Raw genomic sequence first — 23,382 nt, 5'->3', positions numbered from 1 at the left:
CCCGGAGATGCGTGTGTTTACCCAGGGGTGTAAGCTTCCCTGGGCAGGGAAACGTCCTGGGCTGGCACGTGGCCAGGTCTGGCTCCAGGACGTTTTCCTCGTCGCGTGTCGGATTGGATATTTTTACGTGTCGTGAGCTGTAGCTCTATGGGGCTGCTTTCAGCTACTACAGACCAAGTTTGGAGGAAACTGTAAGAGAGGAACTGAACCACTTTTGAGAAATCTCTGATGCCCGTTTTTGTCATTCCTGGCTATGCCTTGGAATTGAGTGGCCTGCATACATGCTTAAAATATACCTGTTTCCCCTAGGAATCCTATATTTCCAAATTGCCAACTTCTGACTTTGGCCAATAAACCAGCGCACTGATAATTTCTTGGTTTGGATAAAAACAAATTGTCCTAAAAACAATTGTTATCATGTGTGTTAAAACCGTCACTTTAGTCATTTATTCTAATATTTAATGGTCCTTTTTATTTAGTATAATCATCCTTTTGAAGATGATTACCTTGTTTCCATGGAAACTCTCACTTATGATACTCCTGATGGTAAGAACTTCTAAAAGCTTCAATATTTATATGCTGTGTGTTTAGACTTGCTAAAGAATGCAACTGTTGGCAGCTGTAGAACCTTTAAGTGCAACAGATATTCAGTTTTGTTCACTTAGGTAAGGCATTTCATATGTAAATTTTGGTACATGTGTTAAGAGTTTACTTTTGTGTGCCATTTCAGTCCATTGCTTGCTCCATTTTAGGAAAGAAGAGAGTTATTAGGAAAGTTCAGGATAAAAATGGTTTATGTTTGGATGGCTTGTAAGAAGAATAATCAAAATGGAGAAGACAACGGAAGGAATGGAAATATTAGCAGGAGCTGATGTGCATGAATGGATTCTGTAGTTTTATCTCCACTCAGTATTCTGAATACTGCTCTGACAAATTTCTGTTATGCCAAAGGTCAGGGTGGACTAGGAAGTTAGTATCTTTAACTTTTCATTGAGTGCTCCCACGTGGCCAGCATAAATCTATACCATGTTGGGCCATCTCATTGTAATGGTTGATCCATTAGAGAGATAATGCTTATGGAAAGCTTATTGTGAAAAAACCTGTTGTTCTAAAATATGTTGCTCAAGGTTTTAGTGGGACTTGTGACTTAAGATCTTGGTGACTTTACTGGGAAATGAAGTGTTCTGCCAGTTTTTATTGTCACTGACATGAGGGTTATGCTATGTAAATTGCCTTATTAATTCTTGTAGAGTAGGACTTACTGGACATGCACAGGAAGTACTAACAGTGCACCAAGGGCTTTTACAGACTGGGAAGCTTGCACTGGGAGAGGGAGGAAACATTCATACAGCACTGTAATAAACAGTTTTGAATTGGTAAAAGCTTGGTTATGCTTTTGGTTTAGTAACCTCTATTCAATATGGAATTAATATGAACCTCAGTCTTGTAAAGCCTTCATTATGGCTTTAAGTAACCTCACATACCATGTAGTCTGCATTCATTAGATGAAATCTAAAAAGTAAAAGAATTTGTCTGTAATGCTCTTTGAATTTTAGCTCAGGGTTTTCAGACTCAGTGCGTCTGATTTTTTTTTTTTTTTCCTTGCCTGACCTCACAATTAACTTGAAATTACCGTATTCTCTTGGTTTGTTTTCCTCTTAAGTTTTTATTTCTGCAATTGTGTTGGAGGCTATTCAGATTTGATAATGTTTTGTTACTGTGTCATATGTTCTTAAATATTTATGTCTATTACAGTGATGTTTGGTATGGATGGTGTTAATATTGATATTTCTTGCTATTTCTAGGACCAAAAAAATGGGGAAATGTGTCAACCAAGAATATTAAAAAATGGAGAAAGGAAATACTTAAGGTATCTAATAATATAGACCTACTATGCAGTCAAAATGCAGCAATATTTCTATATAAAGATATATATTTTTATATATATATATTTAGTATTATATTCTAATCTTGCTGTGCCATGTAATATTTTTAAGAGGTATTAATGAATGAGGTCAACATCTGCTTTATAACAGGGATTTAGGATAGTTTGGTTAAGATTTTCAGATGATATAGACTAAAATAGATGACCATCTATCGGTGGTTAGCACAACTAGTAAACCAGGAAAATTTATTTTTTTTTAAATTGCTGTTGGGAACACGTACATTTGGATCTCATCAGAAGGTTGTCATTGAATCAATTTATCTCTGTTCAGGTAATCAGCTCTTCAGTTCCTCGGGGCTTCCTGGTTTCAACTTTACGTTCTTTTTTGGTTTTTTCCCTGTAAAATAATGCTAAAGTAATTGAGGTATCTTTGCAGTCTCACCACTCACTGTGTCAGGCTAAAGGCACTACCTCTGTAGTGTGCCTTGGTAGTTTACACAGGAGCTGTTCTGAACCCCACAGGGTGAGGGGGTGAGGAATGAAATTCAGTCTTAGGGAAAAAGAGTGGATTTAATGGAGACAAAAAAGGGGCTGTATTTATGATTCCCCCTCCTTTCCACCCATGTCAATACCTTGTGCATAAACTGCTAAGCATTGCTGCACAGCTTTACTGTCTAAGTCCATTAAGGACTGCAAGAGAAATTCTCTGTCTTAGCCTCTTATGTGGGCCAATGTTATGTTCTTGTATTGATTTTAACAGCAACAGTGTAGAAAAAGGTGAATGATCAGGCAACTTTTACTCTGTACTTGTGGCTATTCTGGCAAGGCCATGGGAAATCTGAGGGAAATTTAATGCTTATTTAAGAAGTGTCTAGTTATGGAATATACCAAAGTAAATAAAGGCAATGATTAAACTAATTCTACTATTCTAAGATTATTCTGACTTTTGTTCCTATTTCTAATTACAGCATAATAGAAGAAGTCGAAGGAATGCAGGTAAGGGTTAAAGAAAAGGTGCTATAATCATCTTATCCAAAGAGTCTTGACTTGATAGAAGACACTCTGGGTTTATGCTAAACTCTTCAGGATACTCACTGTTTTTTGTGGGGTGAAACCACCCAATAAATCAACAATACTTATGTTTGTAAGGGTTCAGAAATGTAATTTAAAATGTTCAAGATGACTAAATGCATTATAATTGATGTTGCTGTCATAACAAGTTGATTAAAATATCAATTTGATATGATAGTTAATCAAATTGATTATCAATTAATCAAAGAACTTTTTGTTGTGCTTGTCAGTTTTGTCAGATGTTCATTGAATCTAAAAATTCCAGCCCTGATTTTTGTACAAGTGGATAAATTTGAATGTTGCTAGCTTTTTGAAAATAACTAAATAAATAGGCATATCAAAAAATATGTATTAAAAGAATCTCGTGAGTTTGCATGATGAGCTATCAAAAATGTAGCAGGTTATTCTGTATACTGAATGAATCAGGCTGCCTGCAGGAAAAGGCAGAGTATAGTTACTTTACTAGAGATCGAGTATCATGATGGAAGACAAACTGCACAACGAAGTGTAATTATGATACTCTTGGTGAGGGGGGTTGGTGTGACATGTGAACATTTTCTCTGTTCTGAAAAGGAGCTGTATGTGCCAATAAAATGTATATTTCCCTGAGAGAAGTGATGGGGGGAAATTTTCATGTGTAATACAGTGAAGGCATGTTGGGCTTTATTTTCTTAAGGTTTTGACATGGTTTTTTACAGTGTTGCTTATTTTATGACATTCATCTGAGAAACTTTTATACTGAACACCTGAGGACAAAACACAGCCTAGCTACTCTCTCTGTATAGTGTTCAGGTATAGCCTTTGAATCAGCCTAAGAAATTTGAATGTAGAGCTGGGAAATAAGGGTCTGGTACAAAAAGATTCAGATGGTCCAGACTTTTGCCTCTAATCGCCCCATTTGGCTGATGGGACTGAATAGTACAAAAAAAATTGTCTATAATCTGCAGTAAAGCTCAAAAAGAAAGTTAGGTTTTTCAAAGATATGGTATTTTAAGCCTTTTACAGGAAGTATTTCGCTAATCTTTTTGTTTTGACCAAGGGTCTGAATGAATGCCTTAGAAGTTCTTAAATGAGGAATTTACTTAGAGTTCTTTAATGCTTTGAAGGCTTGATCTAATTAATTTCAAATTTATTGTGTTGCATTATAGACGAGGTAGAGAAGCAGAAAAATTGATAATATATATATTTCCAATTTTTTATATACTTTGAGCAATGTCTTTAATATTGTATTTAAGTTATCTAAGGGATGAAATATCTAAATATTGCAGTTGGGTGAATAGCTATAGTGTTAACAGCTTTTAAGAAAAAAAACTTGCACTGATTTGTATTGATACCTTTATACTTCCATATGCCATAAAAGATAGAATCTCATAGATTTTGTTCAGCTTAAGAAAACTATATCTTGCAATGACATTTTTAATTTGAAACACGAAAGTACACGAGTAAATGCTTGAACTGACTGATTGTGGTTCCTGCTAGCCTTAAAAAAACCCAAAAAACTCATGTGTCAACAACCCCTAAACAAAAACCAAGAAAAAAATTCCCATACTTCTATGGATTATTAAAGCTAATGTATAAATTATACTGTTAGGTGGGCCTGATAAGTGCTTTCAATTAAGATACATAAAGTTCTGTGCTATTAATTGTGAACATTAAGCAATCTTTTTAAGACTCAAATACTTATCAATGAACCCCTCCCCTTGAAGTACAACTTGTGCTATTTTTTCCAACTCACAATTCTGAGTTTTGCTGGAATCGAGTTTTACTATTTGGATTGAATGTCCAGAACCCCCACAAAGTTTCACTGATTAAAATGACAATCCTTTGAGTGGTGGTTGTGTTTTGTTTGTTTGTTTGTTTTTTATATGGCAGTTCTCAATAAGGGAGGACCAGGTATGTTAAATTTCAACCTCCAAGAGCAGCAATATTTGTCATATATTAACCACTTCAAAGGCTTTTTTTCCTTGAAAAATTTTTTTGAAACACAACACCCTCTGTGGTGTTTCAAACATCTTACTCAGTAAATGATTTCACTTGGACAATACTGTGTTCTTCTAACTTCCTGTGTTCCCAATCCAGATATATTTGGAAAATGCACTACTCAGCTTCTAAAATAAGGCATTGTTAATATATTCTGAAGGAAGCATTACTGTAGTTTTCTGCAAAATAGTGAACAGACGTTTCCAGAGAAGGTTACAGCCTGAAGCCAGGGCTTTCTAGTTATATAATATGCTTCATAAATTTTATATGAGAGAGTAGTTTTGTTGCCCAGTTTCCTACTGATTGGAAAACTGTACTTAGAATAGTTAGCAGTGGTCTGTGTCCAAACTGAAGGGAAACATTAGGAATTTTTTTCCAGGATTCATCCTGTGCAAGTTATTAGTTTATCTTTCCTTAAGTAAATAGTGGAGGAGAGGATACCCTTAATTTAAGTCTCAGATGATACCGAGTACGGTTGACCCCTGGGAAAGATGGTCTGAAAACTTTGGGCTAAAACTTAAAGTAAACTTTGTGTAATTTCATGCAAAGAAGTTCAAGTACTGGACTTATTAGTGAATAATCAAGTACAGGAAGAGACAATTTTGAAAGCTGGTTGTGCCAACTGAGAATATCACTCTGTTGTAAAAATAGTATACTCTGTGCTAGAATATTTGCACAGGTGCCTAGCATGTAAAACAGAAAAAACAGGTTTTCTACCTTGTTCAACAGCAATAAAGCATGTGGTGGAGTACTTTGGTTTGTGTTTCATAGTAACCTGTCTGTCTGGAGTGGGTCAGAAAAAGAAACAAATTACTAGAGCCACTGGTGATAGAACATAAATGGAGCGAAAAATAAAAGAATTAAAAAAAAAGAGAAGTTAAATATTATAAAAGCTTTTCAAATTTAAACATAAGTCCCAAAATCCATTTCTTGAAGATGGAGTTGCTGTTAAGAATGGATTGGACTTCCAAAGATACATTAGTTGTAGTTGTTCCTGCTTTAAAATGTCAGAAGCAATGGATAACATCTTTAGATTCCTTTCCATATGCTTTAAGCTCTTAAAAAATGGAAACTCTTTACATGTTTTCTTGGCACCTATTAAATAACACAAAGTGTTTGTAGGACTAAATAATACTTCTGTGCCTGAGTTAGGCATAAGTTTTCTCACCATGTGACTGAAAAAAGTAAATTGCTTGTGATATTTGACATCAATATATCTGGAAGCAGAAGTGCAGAAAAAAACCAAGGATAACAAAGTCTGCATGAAGCTGAAACTTGTTTAATGAGAGTCTCAAGTAGGATAAACGTACCTGCTAAAGCAGGTGTATTATTTCTGTTATTTAAATCCAAGTTTACCACATGCATCCAATCATGAGGAGTCTCACTACAGCTTTAGTACCTTCAGAGTCCTGTGTTTGGACATACAGATCTTTTTGGATAAAGATTAAATTTCTGTATACAAACTTGAAGTTCTAGCTTGTTATAGATAAATTTTTTTAACTCTATCAAAGCAGTGGCTACAAATAAACCTTTTTTTGGCAACACCAGAACAGTTTTCAGTCTGAGTAATTTTAGTGGCATCAATATCTAGCTCAGCGGCTAATTGTGAAATAACCTTATGTGGAAATCACATTTATTTGAAGATGTCTTCTTCTCTGTGGGTCTAATGCTTTGGGTTTTATTTATATCTGGTTGACTTTTGATAACTAAAGAAGAACAAAATATAGATTTAAATGTAAAAAGGGGAGATCTCGGCCAAATTAGACAGATCTTACAGTTCTTATTTTTCCTACTTCTTATGAAATAAATAGGGAGGTGGGGGGAAACAACCCACAAAGATTGTGAATGGGTCTATCTGTGCAGGAAGACATACACAGCAGTTTTAGAAGGCCCTGTTCCCAAAAACTAAAAGGTGCAATAAGGGTTTGGGACTCTATCCTCAGGCTTCAGGAGTAGTCTTTTCCTTTTCAACATATGCCAAGGAAAATGCACAAAAAGTTCGCAGTTGTCTTCCTTTTGTTCAAGTGATACCACCTGATAAAGGGGTAAATTTTATTTTCTGTGGTGCTTCAGAGTTTAAGAAGAAAGCAATATGGTATATGTACATCTGATCAGAATTAGTCTCCCATATTTGGCCAAAAACATGTTCTGGCACTTGCCTATTCTTTGTTTGAGTCCTATGCACGTTCTCTGTTGAATATTTGTGTTAAATATTTTTAAAAATAGAGTATATACAAATGAAGAATTAATGAGTTCAGGTACCACATCGAATACCTATCGAATTGTAATAGAATTATTTTTTTTTCCTCACATTCATGCCAAGAAACATCAAAGCAACAGATCAGTGATTTTGAAGGTGGACATTCATCGGTGCATCAGGTATGGGCAGCACGTTACATCTGCTTTTAGGGAATGCTCCCAGGCCAGGTTGGATGAGGCTTTGAGCAATCTATTCTGTTGGAAGGTTTCTCTGGCCGTCTCAGAGGGGTTGGAACTAGGTGATCTTTAAGGTCCCTTCCAACCCAAACCATTCTATGATTCCATGACAGCCTCTTTGGGAAAATGTATCTGTGTAGTCAAAAGCTAAGAAATTAATCATAAGCAGGTGGTCCTGTACAATGATACCAGCCATGGATTTTGGCTGAATTCTACTCTTCCATTTATTTAAAGAGGGAGAGAGCAGTTGGATATAGGCTTTTAACCATCAAGTGTCTTTTTAGTTGCGCATTATGTGGGTCAACCTTTTTTAATTATTATTTTTAAAATCTGTGTAGTCTAGAATAGCTTCTTTTGGCTCCTTATTTTTTAAGGAGAAAATATTCAGCATTTGAAGAGTGATATGGACCATCTCGCTGGGCACTCGTAATTATTTGTTCTCTATAGATAGTAGTTAAAATTGTCTCATTTTATTGATGCCATTTCAACCCACTATAAATTAATTTTATGATTGCACTGGACAGAATAGATTTAGACTTTTTTTAAAAAGAAATTCTGAGGAACACGATATCAGATGTAGATGGTAAGTATTTATGCATTTTATTTTATACCACTATCAAGACTTCTACAAAATAGAGCAAGAAAACTATTTGAAATATTATGTATAGATTGTTTGAAGTAAACAATTAAGCATTGTTCAAAGTAGGCAGTTAAGAAACTTTCCATATCCATTGGAGCACAGAAAAAATCCCCAGTACATGCTAATTTGGTGATTAGAATTCATCTCTCAACTGCTTTTTGTGCTTGTTGGATAATAGCTACTTCTTACATTGTTTGTCTTAATAAAGAAGAGCTGTGAAGAAAACAGTTTTCCCCCCTGGCTACTGAGATAGGAGTCAAGGTAAATTTGTGTACAGATTTGTGGATAAAGATGGTGTCATTTGGACGAAGTTTGTGCAATATGACTGCATTTGTTTCGCCACCACCACCCCCCAAAAACAATTGAGCAAGCAGTGAAAGCAGAAAATTCTAGAGGTTAGTTAATATAGCTTACACTACCATGTATTAAAATTCCTTTCATTGTGCTTTTAAGGAATCTCCTGAGAACACTCAAATGGATACATCAGATATAGGTGGGTTTTTTAATTTACTATTTAGCTATCTTTTTCTTAACTTTTTGAAAAATATTGCAAATAACTTTTTCATCATTTTCTAATATAGTAAAAATGATTTTAATACATGTTCTGTACCCTTTCAGCAAATAGTGAATAGGAATAGCAAGAACCTGTGAAATCAATATACACGTTCCTCTGAAATTTCAGTTTTGAATCCCTGATATGCTGGAAAACCAATGTGGAATATGTTCAACTGCCTTTCCTTAATAAAGGAACAGTGAAACAGGAACCTCAGCGCAGGTGGCAATAGAAGTTTTATTAATAATTGCGATTATACGTTAAATGCTAGTGATGGGATAAACACAAGTTTGCATTCAGTTGCAAAAATTCTTCATTAGTGTTTGTTGTGGTTTCAGCATCAGTCTTGTGGCCTGTCTGCAAAGTTTTGGGAGGTTTTGACCTTGTATTCCCAAATAATTGTTTGTATTAATTAGTGGCAACAGACTTTGACTCTTTTTTAAACATTTAAAACTTGTATTACTCAACATCTTTTGATTCTTGTGCATATAAAAACTTACTATTTTTCATAAATTAAACTATGGCCAAGTAGTAACCAGCAATTAATGGCTGAAAGAGCAGTTGCTGGTGTTTAAATACTGTGGTATTCAATTAAGTACTTCATATAAATATATATCTGTCTCTAAGGCAGACAATTACTTCTATATTGAGGGTAAATAGGAAATAGCAATCTGAAATGTTTCCTCCTATCATTTGAGAGGATAATTTCAAGTATCTATTTGAATGATAAAATAATTTCTGCAAATTTAGAGAACATGACTTTGTGTTTTCTCAACCTGCTCCATGAAACTCAGGAAAGAAATTTCGGAGGCATCTGTAGCTTAGCTTCTCTAAGTGAACTTTGTCTTTTGCACTCGTGGGATAAATGAGTGATGTGGTTCAGACTCTGGTATCTTCATAGCAGTGTACAATAATATTATTATCCACTCCTCCTCCTTCTCTTGTGAATGTTCTAGGAAGAGACTGGCGAGGATTTTTAGAAACCTCGGTGAGTCCCAGCTATCTCCAAATACAGTAAGATGTAGAAATTAGATTCTCTAGAGATATAGGATTGGATTCTTCACATAAAAATGGAATTCCCCCTGGTGTTTGGGCATTTTTTGGGGTTTTTGGTGGTTTTTTTCGGTGTTTTTTGTTTGGTGGTTGTGGGTTTTTTAATATCTAAAAGATTAGCAATAGGGCATGTTAACTTAAGGGGGAAAGCGTATCTTTAGCTGTTCTAGCTAAAATTTTAGGTTTTGGCAGGTTTTTTTCCATTTTTAGTATTCATACAGAATGCTTCACACTTCTCGGTGAAGGCAGACTTTTTTTCTTGGTATTATCCAGTATTTTTGTTCTGAGAGTATGCAAAGCCTATCAACAACAAGTAAAAATATAGTGAAACAGCTCTCACATGTACCTGCAAGTATTATTCTGTCCTTAATAGGGAAAATTAAGGCTACCTTCTTTGCTTTCACAGGAAGTAGCATGGCAGAATATAGTGATTTCTATTTCTGAGCAATATCTTGTATCTATTAGGATATTATCACAGAAAAATGAATTTATTTGGAGAAAGGGGTAAATAAGTTACAACTTTTAGGTAATGATAGTGTTTGAGTGCATCTCTAGAGAAACAGCTTTCTGAATTATAGGTGAAATTTTCGAGATAGAAGAGTAGGAGTTTTCACTTTTCCTCTCTGTTCTGCATTTGAGGTGCAAAGGTGTTCCCATATTTCCCCTTTGACCTTTTAAAAACACTTCCAGATTTTCTGGAGAAGATATTTTGGGGTTTTTTTCCGTTCTGTTCTGTGCCATGGCCCTCTGCTAATAAATGATGTTCCAGTGATTTGAAGTATGATTGACAGTACATTGAAGACATAGTAAAATTACCCTTTTCTGAGGATTCATACTTAGAAGAATATTCAACTTGCATACTGATCAATTCACCCTAATACAAACTTGTTTTCTAATAATTTGTCGTTGGTGATGGAGTTGGTGGAGTTGACCATTGGCACAGCAGCTGTTCCCTTTATCTCAGGAACCTCCCATTTTTGTAGTGGTCTAGTCTGGTTGTCTTGGTGAACATTTAGGAAGCAATCTGACAGTTTTGTACCCAATTCTACTGGAGGAAGAAGACTGAATGGCAGGAAGAGTAAAAGCTGTTACAACAGAAATTGGAGGCTGAAACTTCTCCCAATTAAAACATAAACATTCTTATTTCTTCCTCCACTACTGGCACTTAGTAACTGATTTCCTGAGAATAAAATGATCACAAATTTGTCTTCCATTGGTCATGTGGGAAGAAACTGATAATCTGGTATGGGTTTCGGTTCTAGTAATTCTTCTAGGGTCAGGTACCCTATTAAAACCAACCCTCTGGTTGCTCAACATCTTCACCAGAAGATGTGAAATCGTGTTATCTCCCACAAAGACAGCATTTCTTTTGTACATATCTTTATCATAGCTCTATAGCACAGAGGTGATGATTGCATTGTCAGGGAACTGAAAGGGAAGATGGGATGAGCTGGAAAAGATTTTCATTCTGGTTTTAGCAGTTTGGGGATAGTGTGATGAGGCAGTGATGTGGTAGGTATCATAAGCAGGATTTTTTTCACTCACTCTTTTCCTTTTCAGGGTTATTCTCCTCTCCTTTTTCCCTCTCTGTGTTGAACACAGGGAGATTCAGAAATCAGGGCTTACAATGCAGTCACGTGTTTTATTATCATGGAAGATAGTGACTTTAGCTAATGATGAATTGGAAGGTCTGGCTATATCTAGCAAAAAAATATTTTGTTGCATTTCATTCACAAAAATACCCATAGACTACCTAAAAATTGAGTTTAAATATTGTGACTTGCTTTTTCATATTCTCAGGTCTGTCTTGTTTGTAATTTTGTCAGTTCTAAGGTGGTCTTGACAAAGAGAAACTAGTAAAATGAAGTGTGGTAGAAGGTCCTTGCTATCTTTGTTGGGATATTTAGAAATATAGTAGGAATTATGCATTAATGAATAGTGAATCTTGAAGACCAAGAAAATAAAGAGCTTTGAAAATGTTTTACTCTCTGAAACAATTAACATAAATCTTGAAGAACTGGAAAGAAACAAGTTATCTTCACTCTTCTTTGTTCCCCTCAAGACATTTATGAACCCATAAACCATGCTTTTCAATTGGACTTGAAATGGAAATGTAATAGAGCTTTAGTGTAGAAAATCATTTTCTAAAATGAAACTAGTGTAGTCAATAACTTGTATGTGTTTAAAAACTTTCTCTTTTGGTTTTGAGTGCAACTATATTTAATATTTATCTTCAAACTGTAGATGAAGCGAGTGATGTCGAAATAGTTTCAGTAAGAAGAAAATTTGAAGACGTTCACCTCCAGGTAAAAATTACTGGTGTCTAATGTAATGGAATAATTTTGTGTTCAATAGAAATTATTAATTATTTGAATAGTTTACACGTGCCTGATGAGTTGATGTAGTCAGCAGAAGACTCTATATAGTCTGCACCTTAATACACATTTTTAGTAAGTATAGCAAATGAGAGCTTTGATGAATAATGTCATAAAGACCAGTATGAAGTAATATTATTGTCTTAGTAACATTGGTATGCTAGAGAAAACTATACATTTTATTGTAACAGACAACCCTGAGAAAGTCTATTATAGGTAAGGAAAAAGAGTAATCGGATGAAGCGTAAAGTGAAAACACTTATAAAAAATATGGTCATTCACCTGAGAGTCTAAAAAAAGTAGGTGGTAACATGATTTAAAACAAAAAGTAAATCTGAAATAATGGATGATTCAACAAAAGCAGACTGGAATCTTCTGCTGTTGCTTCCCAAACTAGACTATGGGTATCAAGACTACCCAGTATTTATATTGATGAAGAAAAGTGTAACACAGGCTTTGCGTGTGCAGCCATTCTAATCCTGTGTTCTGCTTGCTCAAATACCATTACTAAAAATGGAATTTATTTTCCTTACTTGTTTAGCATAGTGCTAGTGTCATGTCTCTGACAACAGCTAACACACACTGCTTCAGAAAGCGAGAGTTTCATTAATGAATTGCCATTTCTCATTAAATATTCTCAGATTTTACAAAGAGGTGAGTTACAGAGTAGCCCTTAATTTGCATATGAATTCTTATGGGATCTTAAAAATACATGTAAAGACTTGTAACCGTCATTGCCAATGCTTTCTAATTTTTTTCTCTCTTTTTTTGTTTTATATGGGTGTTTTGTTTGTCTGTTTCTATCTGTGGATTTTCAGAGCCTGTGCGTGCTTTTGCTTCTTGGGATTTTTCTTTTTTTTTACATTAAAGGTATACCTTAAAAATATGTTTATGCTTGTTGGATATCCTCATCTGAATAACAGTAGTTTGCAGCAAATCCGTGTAATACATCTGGGTTTGTCAGTGCCTATAATTTCTATGTGTCTTAATTATTTTTTTTTTATTTTCCTCTAAGAATCTCAATGTAGATGATGGAAAAATTCAAGAGAAAGTCAAAGTTCCAGTGGATGTGATAGTACAAGATGATGCTAGAAAAATTCCCCAATGGATTGAGGTAACATATTTCTCCTATTCTAAGTAATGTTGCCTAAAAATCGGGAGCAAAAAAACTCACTAGGCTAATTTAGTAGAGATAAGAGAGCAGGTCTTTAATGAAGGCCTTCTGGCACAAGGAGTACAAAAGGCCCACGTGTCCAGGGGTTACACAATTAATGGTCTGATCCAAGAACCACCCACCCCCCCGATCTACCCCCCAGGCACTCCTCCCTGGAAATTGAGTTGGAGGTGAAACAGGAGGCCAGGCCCAAAAGAATTAACTAAGAAATTTGGGCCTGCTAACAAGCTACTAACATCCAAAATGATCTGCGCTTGTTCTGTTCTACTTACTGAACCAAAACTCAAGGGAATGGTAAAAGAACATGTAATAGGCCTAGAGGTAATAAATTAAGATGCAGTAGGATAAGGTAGACATTTGAATAGAAGAAACAAACCATGAGCCAAGGCTTTTTCCAAGCTTCAATGAGTGGGTCGAGAACAATGGAAAAGAAGAGAGGTCAAGCTGAGGAAGACGAGAACTAGCCCTCAGACTTGGAGGGGAAGAACGGAGCTCCCACCAAAATTGAGGGCCAAGAGAAGCACCACCTCAAGCCCCGCCTGAGCTCCACCTATACTCCTGTTATTAATATGTAAAGATAGCTGCTGTAATCACTTGAATATGCATTTAATCATATATGAAAATTGTATAAAAACTGCTGATTCTGTGTGAAGCCTTTGAGCAAGTTTTTCCAGCAATAGCTGGCTTGCTCCCAGCGCTGTCAATAAATACCTTTGCTGCTCAAAGATCAAAAAGGACTCTGGGCAGTTTACTATACCAGATTTTTCAGATTCAGAGGTCCTAAGACCCCCTTTCTTCCTCATCTTCCTCTTTCTCATGGCACGTACTGTCTTTGGAGCTTCTCCAAGGTTCCAGGCTTGAAGGTGGCTTTGACTGTGATGGTCTCTTGTTGTTCAGGCCTGGGGAGCATATGTTCTTAAACAGAATATGTTTATTATAGTCCTGCCTTGAAAGGAGCCTAAACAAGCCTAAAGAATTTAGAAAACTATATGAAATGGGGGAATAGGGTTTGGGAAGTGTTAACTATTATACTGAAGTGTGAGAGATTACTCAGCTACATTAAAATCTACGAAAAGCTATAAATCCTAAAAATTCAAAGGCATCCATCAGTTATTAGATAAATAGCAGTTTGCAACAAATCTCTGTAATATGTCTGGGTTTGTCAGTGCCTATAATTTCTATGTGGTTTAATTTTTTTTTGTTTTCCTCTAAGATTCCGAATGTAGATGACGAAAGAATTCAAGAGAAAGTCAAAGTTCCAGTGGATGTGATAGTACAAGATGATGCTAGAAAAATTCCAAGATGGATTGAGGTAACATATTTCTCCTATTCTGCTACAAGTTATCAGCTAATTAGAATAAAATAAGAACTCTGTAACTGGGTAGCACAATGAATTCTAACAGAACTTCTCTACGGTTTCATCATCGTTCCTCTCCTGCCTGCTATCTGTGTAAATATTTTAATGTCTCAGGTTTCTGACAGTAATGATTTGTAAGAGACAGAACAAACAATTTACAAATTTATTTTTATTTTTTTTACTTTTATACTTTGTTCTTTGAACCCTGATATGCAAGTCAATTTTTCAATAGGTAAGTTTTTTGAAAAGTCCAAATTTGAGCTTTGTAGTGAAAAAAAGTTTTAGCTTTGTTTGGGTTTTAGGGGTGAGGGGGACTGGAGGTGAAGTGTTATGTTACATGGTACAGCTTCTGTTTTCTGCTGGAGTTGCCAGAGATGTTTAGATATATAGATTATCCAGATGTGTGTGTGTATATATATATATATCTCCATGTATGAATTTTCATATTTGGGAAAGGGATTAATATATGATACATAATATATAAGTTGCAAAAAAATTGTAAATAGCTTTCCAAGATTAAACTTGTAAGTCTTAACAATTCTTACTGAAGTCTTAGACTAGATATTTTCCACTTTTCCTGAATTTAGCTAAGCCCCTTGGGACCACAAATATACAGGACCTACTGTAGCAAGGAGAGATGAGACGGAGTCACAAGCAGGGTTTCGATGTTACCTTTAACATGCAAAACATTCAGAATATGAGATTGTGTCTTTTCCTTTGTTTGTTTTTCAGGTAGCACCTCAATGTTTGCCGAAAGGTTTTCATGTAACTTCGTCTGTGCAAGAACTGATTGGTACAAATAAATCTTTTGTCTGTTGGCCAAATATATTAGTTACAAAATGTGGTTTTATTAAAATTTATTAGAAAAAATATTTTTAGTTTCTTGTAAACAAAGAAGCGTTATTTATCCAACAGAAAAATCAAATAGGTTGGATTTTGAAGGGAAGTTAGATGTGATTTTGCTTGGGGCAAAATATATGAAAAATCAGAAAATAAATAATTTGTATACATAAATCCGGCTTTTCTTAAATAGCCTCAGGAAAAAAAATGCACAGTTACAATATTCAGCAGCATTTAGCTCTTTGAAATGAAAGCATGATTTTTTAGTTCTCCTTATTTTAAATTCAAGGAATGTAATAGAATGGCTTTGAGTCTGCTGGTAACTGATACTTAAAGTGGTACTTTGCTAGTAAACTTGCTTCAAAAGCTTTACAGACTTGATGCTAACCTAAGGTACAGTTTTGGTGTAAATATTTCAACTAACAACTACAAAAAGCATTACTTTCATCATGGTTTATGGCAAGTAAAGCTGCAATGGTACTAGCCAAGTATAAAGCTATCAAGTAACATGGAAATAGAGGAACAAAACCTGTTTCTGACTAGGCTGTTTCTCCTAGTCAGAAATCACAGAGGGCAAAGAGAAGTCTTCCTCTACAATTAAATTATTTTTATCTCTATATTATGCTACTTTAAAATACTGGTTCCTTTTCCAACACATTAAATTTCTATCCTCTGTAGTTTGTGAATTGTATATGGTTAGGAAAAGTATTAGTTTTTTTCCTAATGGTTTGTATGTTAGTTATCCATTTAGCCTGGCAGTAAAGCCTAATGAAATATATTACAGTAAGACTACCTGTATCATCTGCCACTGTTTCTAAGTCATACAATGCATTACTGGAAGTGCCCTAATAGATGTGGAATCTTTTCCTTCTTCTGGTTTTGTTTCTTGACTTATTTGGCTTTGTTTTTTCAGTAGACAATCAAGCTACTGTTTGCAGAAAGAAACTAGAGTTGTCAAATGAATGTTCTTCATCCAGATTTCTACAGTTACAATATTCTGGTATTCCCATTCCATCAAATACAAAAACCATACCCACACACCAACCTTCTGCAGAACTGAACACAACTTACTGTGACAGTGTCTTTGAAGAATGCCAGTCAGTGTGCGGGGGGTGCTCCTTGAGCAATACAACTCTTGCAGACTTGTATCCAGTGATGTTAGAGACATTTACAAGGCTCATGACAAAGCACTCTCAGAGAAAAGTATTAAAATACTTGCTTGGGCACTTAAGGTCCAAAAGATGTCATTCTAGAAGACCAAAGATCAATATCACTGTGGACAAAATAAGAGGGTTCAGACCTTTTAAACTAAAGAAAGGACTACACAGCATATGCAGCAGTAGAAGTGAAGACAATCAGAATCCAGCCTTTGGAAATGAGAGCAGAGAATTTTGTTATGATGATTGTCTCATTAATAATTCATCTGCTCTGGTACCTTATACTGATACAAATGAATTCAAAATGGACTACTCTGACTCAAGTTTAGAGCATCATCTGGTATCTGGAAAAGGCCAAAAAGTCTCCATACAGACTGTTTTTCCTAATGTTATGGCTAGAATGGGAGAGACCTTTGTAGCTGAAGATGAGTTGCAGACTACTGCCTCATTGAAGAGTTCAGAATACAAAGAAAGTGAAAAATTGGCTTACAGATGTTCCTCAGAACACAATTTTGTAACACCTGTTGCCAGTTCAGAGTCAACAGTGCTTCATCTTGTAAAGGAGAGCAAGACTCAGAAAACTGACTTTTCTTGTGGTACCTCAGACTCATGTTCATCTGCTTGCAGTTCCTATGGCAGTAATAACACTTCTGCACCTGTCACAAACTATTCTTCTGCGAGAGCATCAAATGCTTTGCTCATAAATCCTGAAAAAATAATTTCTGAAGGACAAATTTCTTTCCAGCACAAACACTCATTTTCCTCATCATTTATGAAGCAGAGTCCTTCAAAGATGCCCCAGAAATATGAAGATGCATTTGAAAAACTCTACTACAAAGTGTGTTCAGAAGAAATCCAAAAGCCTTTGGTATTGAGAAGACCTACTTCAAATTCACAGAAACTTGAAGAGAAAGGAAGATTAATGAAAAGTAATCTAAGTGTTTTTGTGAAGCCCAGAACACAGTATGATAGAGAATTTGACAGGATCTATGAGCAATTGTGTAGTGAGCCTGTTCCAAAACTTCCTGGGTTGCAGAGAGCTTCAAATTTAAGGAAATATGAAGGAATAAAAATGTCTGAAACTGTAAATGCTCTTGTTAACTCACCTGTTCGCACTTTATCTGCAATTCCCAGAGTTAAAAGATTAGGAAATTTTCAAAATGATCTTCCTTGTTCACCAGTAAAGCGACTGAAACATATACCAGAACATTATTTTTCTTCAACAAAATGTCAAGAGATTTCTCACAGAAAAAAGCTTAATCTTCAGACAGTCGACATGGATTTTTTGAGCACATATAATGGCAACAACCCCAGCTTTTTTGAAGATCACAGCTGTCGGAGTCAGGTACTTAAAGACCTTGTAACAACAACGACATAAAAAAAGATTGTGCACTCAGAGATATTTGGAAAAGGGCTTAAAAATGGATTAGAGCTGCTTGAACTACTGATAGCATACTTCTGGTGCTGTTTGGTCAGTAGGGATATTTTATGGCTTTGGGGATATTTGTTTGCTGAAGTGTAAGTTGTATCAGGTCTCCTGGATTGTGTAAGGAAACTCAGTATATTAAATAACCTTGAAAATGATTATAAAACGCTCAGTGAAAGAATTAGTTACATTTTAATAGACAATGTCACTGGTTAAAATAATCTCAAATAATGACCCTGTTAATTTAGGTGTTGTCCTTCTGAAATGATGACATTTTAATGATTTTATAGATGGACAAGATGAGACACAAATTAGGCTTTACTGGGTTTCACTGGAATCATTAGACTTGTTGATTTAAATATTAAATCAGACCCTTATTTCTAGGTTCACAGTAATTTCTTCTGGGGCAAGCTGTGAAATAATATGAGTTTTTTTCATCAATGTTATCTGTTGATGCTTTATTTTCAGCACTCTGGATTTCGTGATTCTTCAGATAAAACTTCTCTTGATATTCCTGGTACTTGCCTGCAAGGTTAGTTTAAGAGGCTTTGAGTTTACTACTTAGCAATCACAAGCACTTCCTCAAATGGTAAATCTACAGAGCTCAATACACAACTGTCTAGGTGACAACTCTTCTTCCTTAGTAATAATTGGATGTGCTTCTTTCTTTTCCTACCAAAGTGTTTCTTATTATCCACTAGTTTTCTCTCTTCCTGTTTTGTATTTTATTTAAAGTTCACTGTTACTTTCTGTATCTATATGTTCAGCAGGAAATGAGTAGTTCGTTAATCCTACACTTGAATAACTAAATGCTTTTGTTTTTACAAAAACTTGGAATTGAGTTGTTGCATTGCTACTATCATGCTTTCTTAGATCAATTACATTATTAATCTGGATAAAGACTTTTGCTAAATCAGGACAGTAGAATTTCATTATTAAAAAAAAAAAAACAAAAAAAAAAACGAAAAACCAGAAAACCTACATCAGTGTAAAATTTTAAATGCTAATGTTTTGGTTTCCGTTTCAAAAACTGATTTTGGTTACTGTATGTATATAACATAATCTTAACTTTTGTACTGCAAAGTAAAATCACCAATATTTATTTTCCATACTTTTTTTTATTAACCTTGTCATCAAGATAAAAACTAACACGTAAAGGAATATACAGAAGGTGACTTGAAATATTGTCAACTGGCACACAAGTAGAAAATGGCAGATGAAATGTACTTGTTTGCATGGTTCTTGCTTGGTTAAATTTTCATTAGTGATTAATTGTACAGAATTTGATTATTTGAGCTTAACTTATCCCATCTGTCTTATTTTGCTTTCCTTAAATATTAACTCATACTTTATGTATTAAATTTTTTTTATATCAACAGTTCCTTATACATTTTTCAATTGATGACAAATTATAAGCATTTTCCAGAAACCTAACTTATACTTAAATATATTCAGTCTTTAAAAATGTATTTGAAATTGTTTTGCCAGGAGCTTTTCCATGAGACTACTTTCATAGGGAAATTTGCTCACTGAAGTATGCCAGTGAAGTATTTCCAGTGTTTGATTAGACTAATATTTTAACAACATACTGTAGTGTTCATGCTACTCAGCATTGTTCTTGCTCTTTTCATACCACTGTTTTTCATCATCAGAAGTCGGGGTTGCATATCCCCGCTCTGGTTGGCCCAGGACAATGGCGATTTGCAGCTCTCCCAGAAACGTGCAGATGTGTCACCAAAGGTAAGAGCTTCATGAAAAAAGAGATATTTCAAAATTGATTCTTGCTGCTCTGCTTCTATATGAAAGGTATGGAGGTTTCATGCATGCTTCTAGAATGAAAATCAATATGGGAGAGCCCAAGCTAAGCTGCAGACTTGGACACTAAAGGGCAGATGTCTGTGGACAAAACTAGCCAGACTCCAGAGTGGATAGCCAGCCTAACTTAGTCCTTACTGTAGTCCTTATTTTGTGTTCATTATGGAGGCATTTATTATTTTAGATACACTAGAGAATTGTTTTGATTGTGGCTGTGTGTTTGAGCTAACAAGTCCTCTCAGATCCATAGACTGTGGAGAGTGCAGTATGTTGCCATTTAAAAGGACTTTCAAAGGTTAGCCCCTGTGCAGTTGGGCGTCATTACCTGCATTTTGGCTCTGTGTACAAGCAGTGGCTCTGCTTGGAAGATATCAGAGATCCTCTCCTCCTGCTGATATCACTACTGGCAGTGTGTTTAGATCTCTGGAAGGAGGACACTTCACGGAATACTGGCCTACTACATCTGTTTTTCTTACAAAATATGTAACTTTTAAATAATTATCAAGCTTCAGATCTCTTGGATTTTTAATTGCAAACACTTAGTAGTCAACAAGATTTTTAAAAAAGCATTAAAAGCTCTCTATTAAAAGCTCGCTAAACAGTTTTTTATTTTATTTTCCAAAACATTTTTTACGTGCTTTTTTGCCACAAAATCTAATTTGTAACCACAAAATATGCTGGCTTCTCAACCTCAGTCAAGAAATATTTTCACCGTGCTTGAGAAGATCATACAGTTGATATCAAAATTTACTCACAATGTTTGAATTGAAACTTCAAAGGAAGCTGAAAGTTTTTAAACTTCTCGAATGGAGAACTTAACCAGAAAAGAGGCTTCCAGATTTAAAGAAAAAAGTTTCAGTTTATGCAAAGATGGAACTAAAACTTAGAGGCTTGTATTAAAAATGGATACCTTATTGATAAAGATTATTTGGATTATTTTTTATATAATGGAAGATTGGAGACAAGCTGATGAGTATACATATATATATATATATATAGTTGAATATGTCCACTTAGCTGAGTAAAGTTCTGCTCAATTCTTGGGTTTCCTTCTGGTTTTCCTCATTACTTTTACCCATACAAAGCTCCATACAGCTCCATACAAAACAACCATCCCTATAACATTAACGATTGTTCTAAAGGAAATGGTTTTTCTTTCCTTAATGCATGTAAGTAGAGAAATCAGGATTCCACAGAGTGTTTTCTTGCCAGACCATCTGGAATCAAATCTATTTCTTTGTTCCTTAATTACACAAATACATGTTTGCTGATTTGTAGCCAAAACAGACTGTCAGCTGGCAAGTTTCCTTAGGCCTGTGGCGTGATGTTTTTAGCTTTTTATGTTTCCCAGCATTGAGGCTCTTCTTTAATGGCTTCAGATCCCTCAGAAATTTTATGCCAAAGCCATGTGGCAAAATGCTCTCTGTTGTAATGAATGGTTCTGAAAAGAAAAGGAATGTTGTCTTTCTGTCTGGAACTAGATTGCCTTTATCTAGATGATTATGAAAGAGATATTTCTGATAAAGAAATGTTCACAACTAATGAACTTTTCTTCAGTTCTGTGTGAATGCTGTCCTACAGCTGCATTGCTATACTTAATTCTCAGATGTAAACAAAATTAGTTTAAAATAGGTGACAGAGAAAAATTATGCAATTTCTTAAGTAATATGCGAGGAAATAATTGTTCTCACTTGCTATTTGTGAATACATTCAAAGATTGCATGTTGAAGTTTAGTAAGTATATATAACTTCGGTTGATGTAGTAGCATTACTGAGACTTTAAAATGACAGCATGAAAAGCTTTCTCTCTGAAAGCACATAGGATTTCAGACAAGGAGTCCTGCTGCTGTTCACAGTTAAGATGTTCAGCTATTTTGCTTTGGCAACTTGTTTCAGTTTCATTCTGTTCATTGGAATTTCAGCAAACATAGTATTTTTGTGTAATTTACTTTATCATCTAAATGGGTTATTGTTTTGGGTTTTTTTTCCATAGGGTATACAGAAAACTAAGCTACACTGATGGGAAAGACCAAAATCCCAGCCATACCTTGGACTTCCCCAGCAAAACTCATCAAGGAGCATTCATAGACTGCTAAATATAAAACATAGTTTTTATAAAGTTTGCGCTTTATCTGGCTTTCTTCTTCCACGAATCAAGTATGTTTGTAATACACAACTAGTTCTGATATATACTTCCTTGCAATATAATTCTTCAGGAACGGGTTTATCCCTTTTGACAGGGCATTTCTTACTCAATTTATGGCTAAGTTGGAATTGTGTATTTTAGTGCTTATAATAACAGAATGTTACCTATATTACCTTTTATCTGCTAATAAGCTTTGATTCTTAAAGTGTTAATAATAAGATAAGGAACAAGCTCATTCACCTAAATTCCTGCTTATTCATGCTTTCTCTATGTCTCAGTATACCCCTAAAATCAGTATTATATGCTATGATTTTTGTCTGTTATGCCATATTACTGTTAAAATTTTATAAGCAGCTCATCAAAGCTGATTGTTCAATGACATTTTATAAATTTTACTGGATTTGGTAAAGTTATGTTCTATGTTCTGACACAATTTATATTCTAAATAAAAAATTATTTTGAACAAATACCTGCTTTCAACATTTTTATTTCAGGTATGGGAATTCTCAGGAGTTTGTATACCTACAGCAAATACTTGAGAATGACATGTCAGGGTCCCACAGGGTTTCTTTGCTGTGGCCTTCCTTGACAAGGGAACTGTGTTAGTGGTGTCAGGTCAAGTACTCTCTTTTATCAGCATTGCCCCTTGTCAGCTTTCTGAGCTCCAGAAAAGAAAAAAATTGTTTTCCTTTGGCTTCATTTCTGGGCACACAGTAGTGTTTTGTGTTAGCTCTTAAAATCAAACTCCTATTATCTTAAGTACTGTTCTTGCATGGCACAAGAAGCCAGCTTCAGTGAGGTTTTCTCTGCAGTAAGAACTTCTGCAATGTGCATAAATGGTCTATATTCCCTCATAATTTGGATATTATGTTTTCTTCAACAACATCAACAAAAGATTTTCTTTTAGAAATGCTTTTGTGGCTCATTTTTCTTTCTATTCAGACATGGATGCACTGTAGGAAATATGCTTTATTCCCTACCTTCTCCTTGAATTAGTTGAGGTGATTGTTTCCCAGTATTTCTTCATACACCAGTACTGAGAGACTGGAGTTGGATTTTGGACATGTTCTGACTGTAGATAGGAATTCTACCCAGCAACTTTAATGAAGGCTCACCCAGTTAGAAAGGTAAGCTCGTTTATACAACATATACAGGGTATAAACCTACACCTAGCGCAACCTTTTCTTATTTTGTTGTAATTAGTTGAAACTTCCTTTATACATAAAGAATTTAACTAGTATATGATACTTTATGTCAGTCTTTCTCTGACGGATTGAAGATGGAGCAATATTGAACATGTTCTTTCATGTAAGAATTCAGTAGTCATTTGAAAAAGTATCCCAGAAGTCATTAAAAAAATTAGGTCATTCAGTTGCTTACTTAAGCAGATGAAGGTTAAAGAGCTGGAGAAATAAAGCTAAATCTGAATGTGACAACATTAAAAGTGCCTTGGAAACAGTTGATAAGCCACTAA

At 35.0% G+C, this 23,382-nt stretch overlaps 1 protein-coding gene across 1 annotated transcript; it reads left to right on the top strand.

The window, feature by feature from the left end:
• The first annotated feature begins 7 nt into the window (after positions 1-7).
• LOC103755003 lies at positions 8-22,331 on the top strand. The gene is made up of 10 exons (XM_029961425.1): positions 8-76; positions 480-546; positions 11,863-11,924; positions 13,009-13,107; positions 14,381-14,479; positions 15,257-15,317; positions 16,281-17,866; positions 18,416-18,479; positions 19,600-19,687; positions 21,756-22,331. The coding sequence occupies exons 1-10, from the start codon at positions 8-10 to the stop codon at positions 21,856-21,858; spliced, it is 2,298 nt and encodes a 765-aa protein (XP_029817285.1). The 3' UTR covers positions 21,859-22,331.
• Positions 22,332-23,382: the final 1,051 nt, after the last annotated feature.

This window comes from Manacus vitellinus, unplaced genomic scaffold (assembly GCF_001715985.3).
Source record: "Manacus vitellinus isolate BGI_N305 unplaced genomic scaffold, ASM171598v3 scaffold_34_pilon, whole genome shotgun sequence".
NCBI classification, from domain to species: Eukaryota; Metazoa; Chordata; class Aves; order Passeriformes; family Pipridae; genus Manacus; species Manacus vitellinus.
This window is presented reverse-complemented; position numbering and strand designations above follow the sequence as displayed.

What these genes read in the sequence shown, in the direction of transcription:
- LOC103755003 (XM_029961425.1), top strand. Translation starts at nt 8, where the DNA reads ATGCGTGTGTTTACCCAGGGGTGTAAGCTTCCCTGGGCAGGGAAACGT. An exon ending in CACTTATGATACTCCTGATG is followed by an intron (nt 547 to 11,862) that starts GTAAGAACTTCT and finishes TTCAAACTGTAG; the next exon opens with ATGAAGCGAGTGATGTCGAA. An exon ending in GTCTGTGCAAGAACTGATTG is followed by an intron (nt 15,318 to 16,280) that starts GTACAAATAAAT and finishes TTTTTTCAGTAG; the next exon opens with ACAATCAAGCTACTGTTTGC.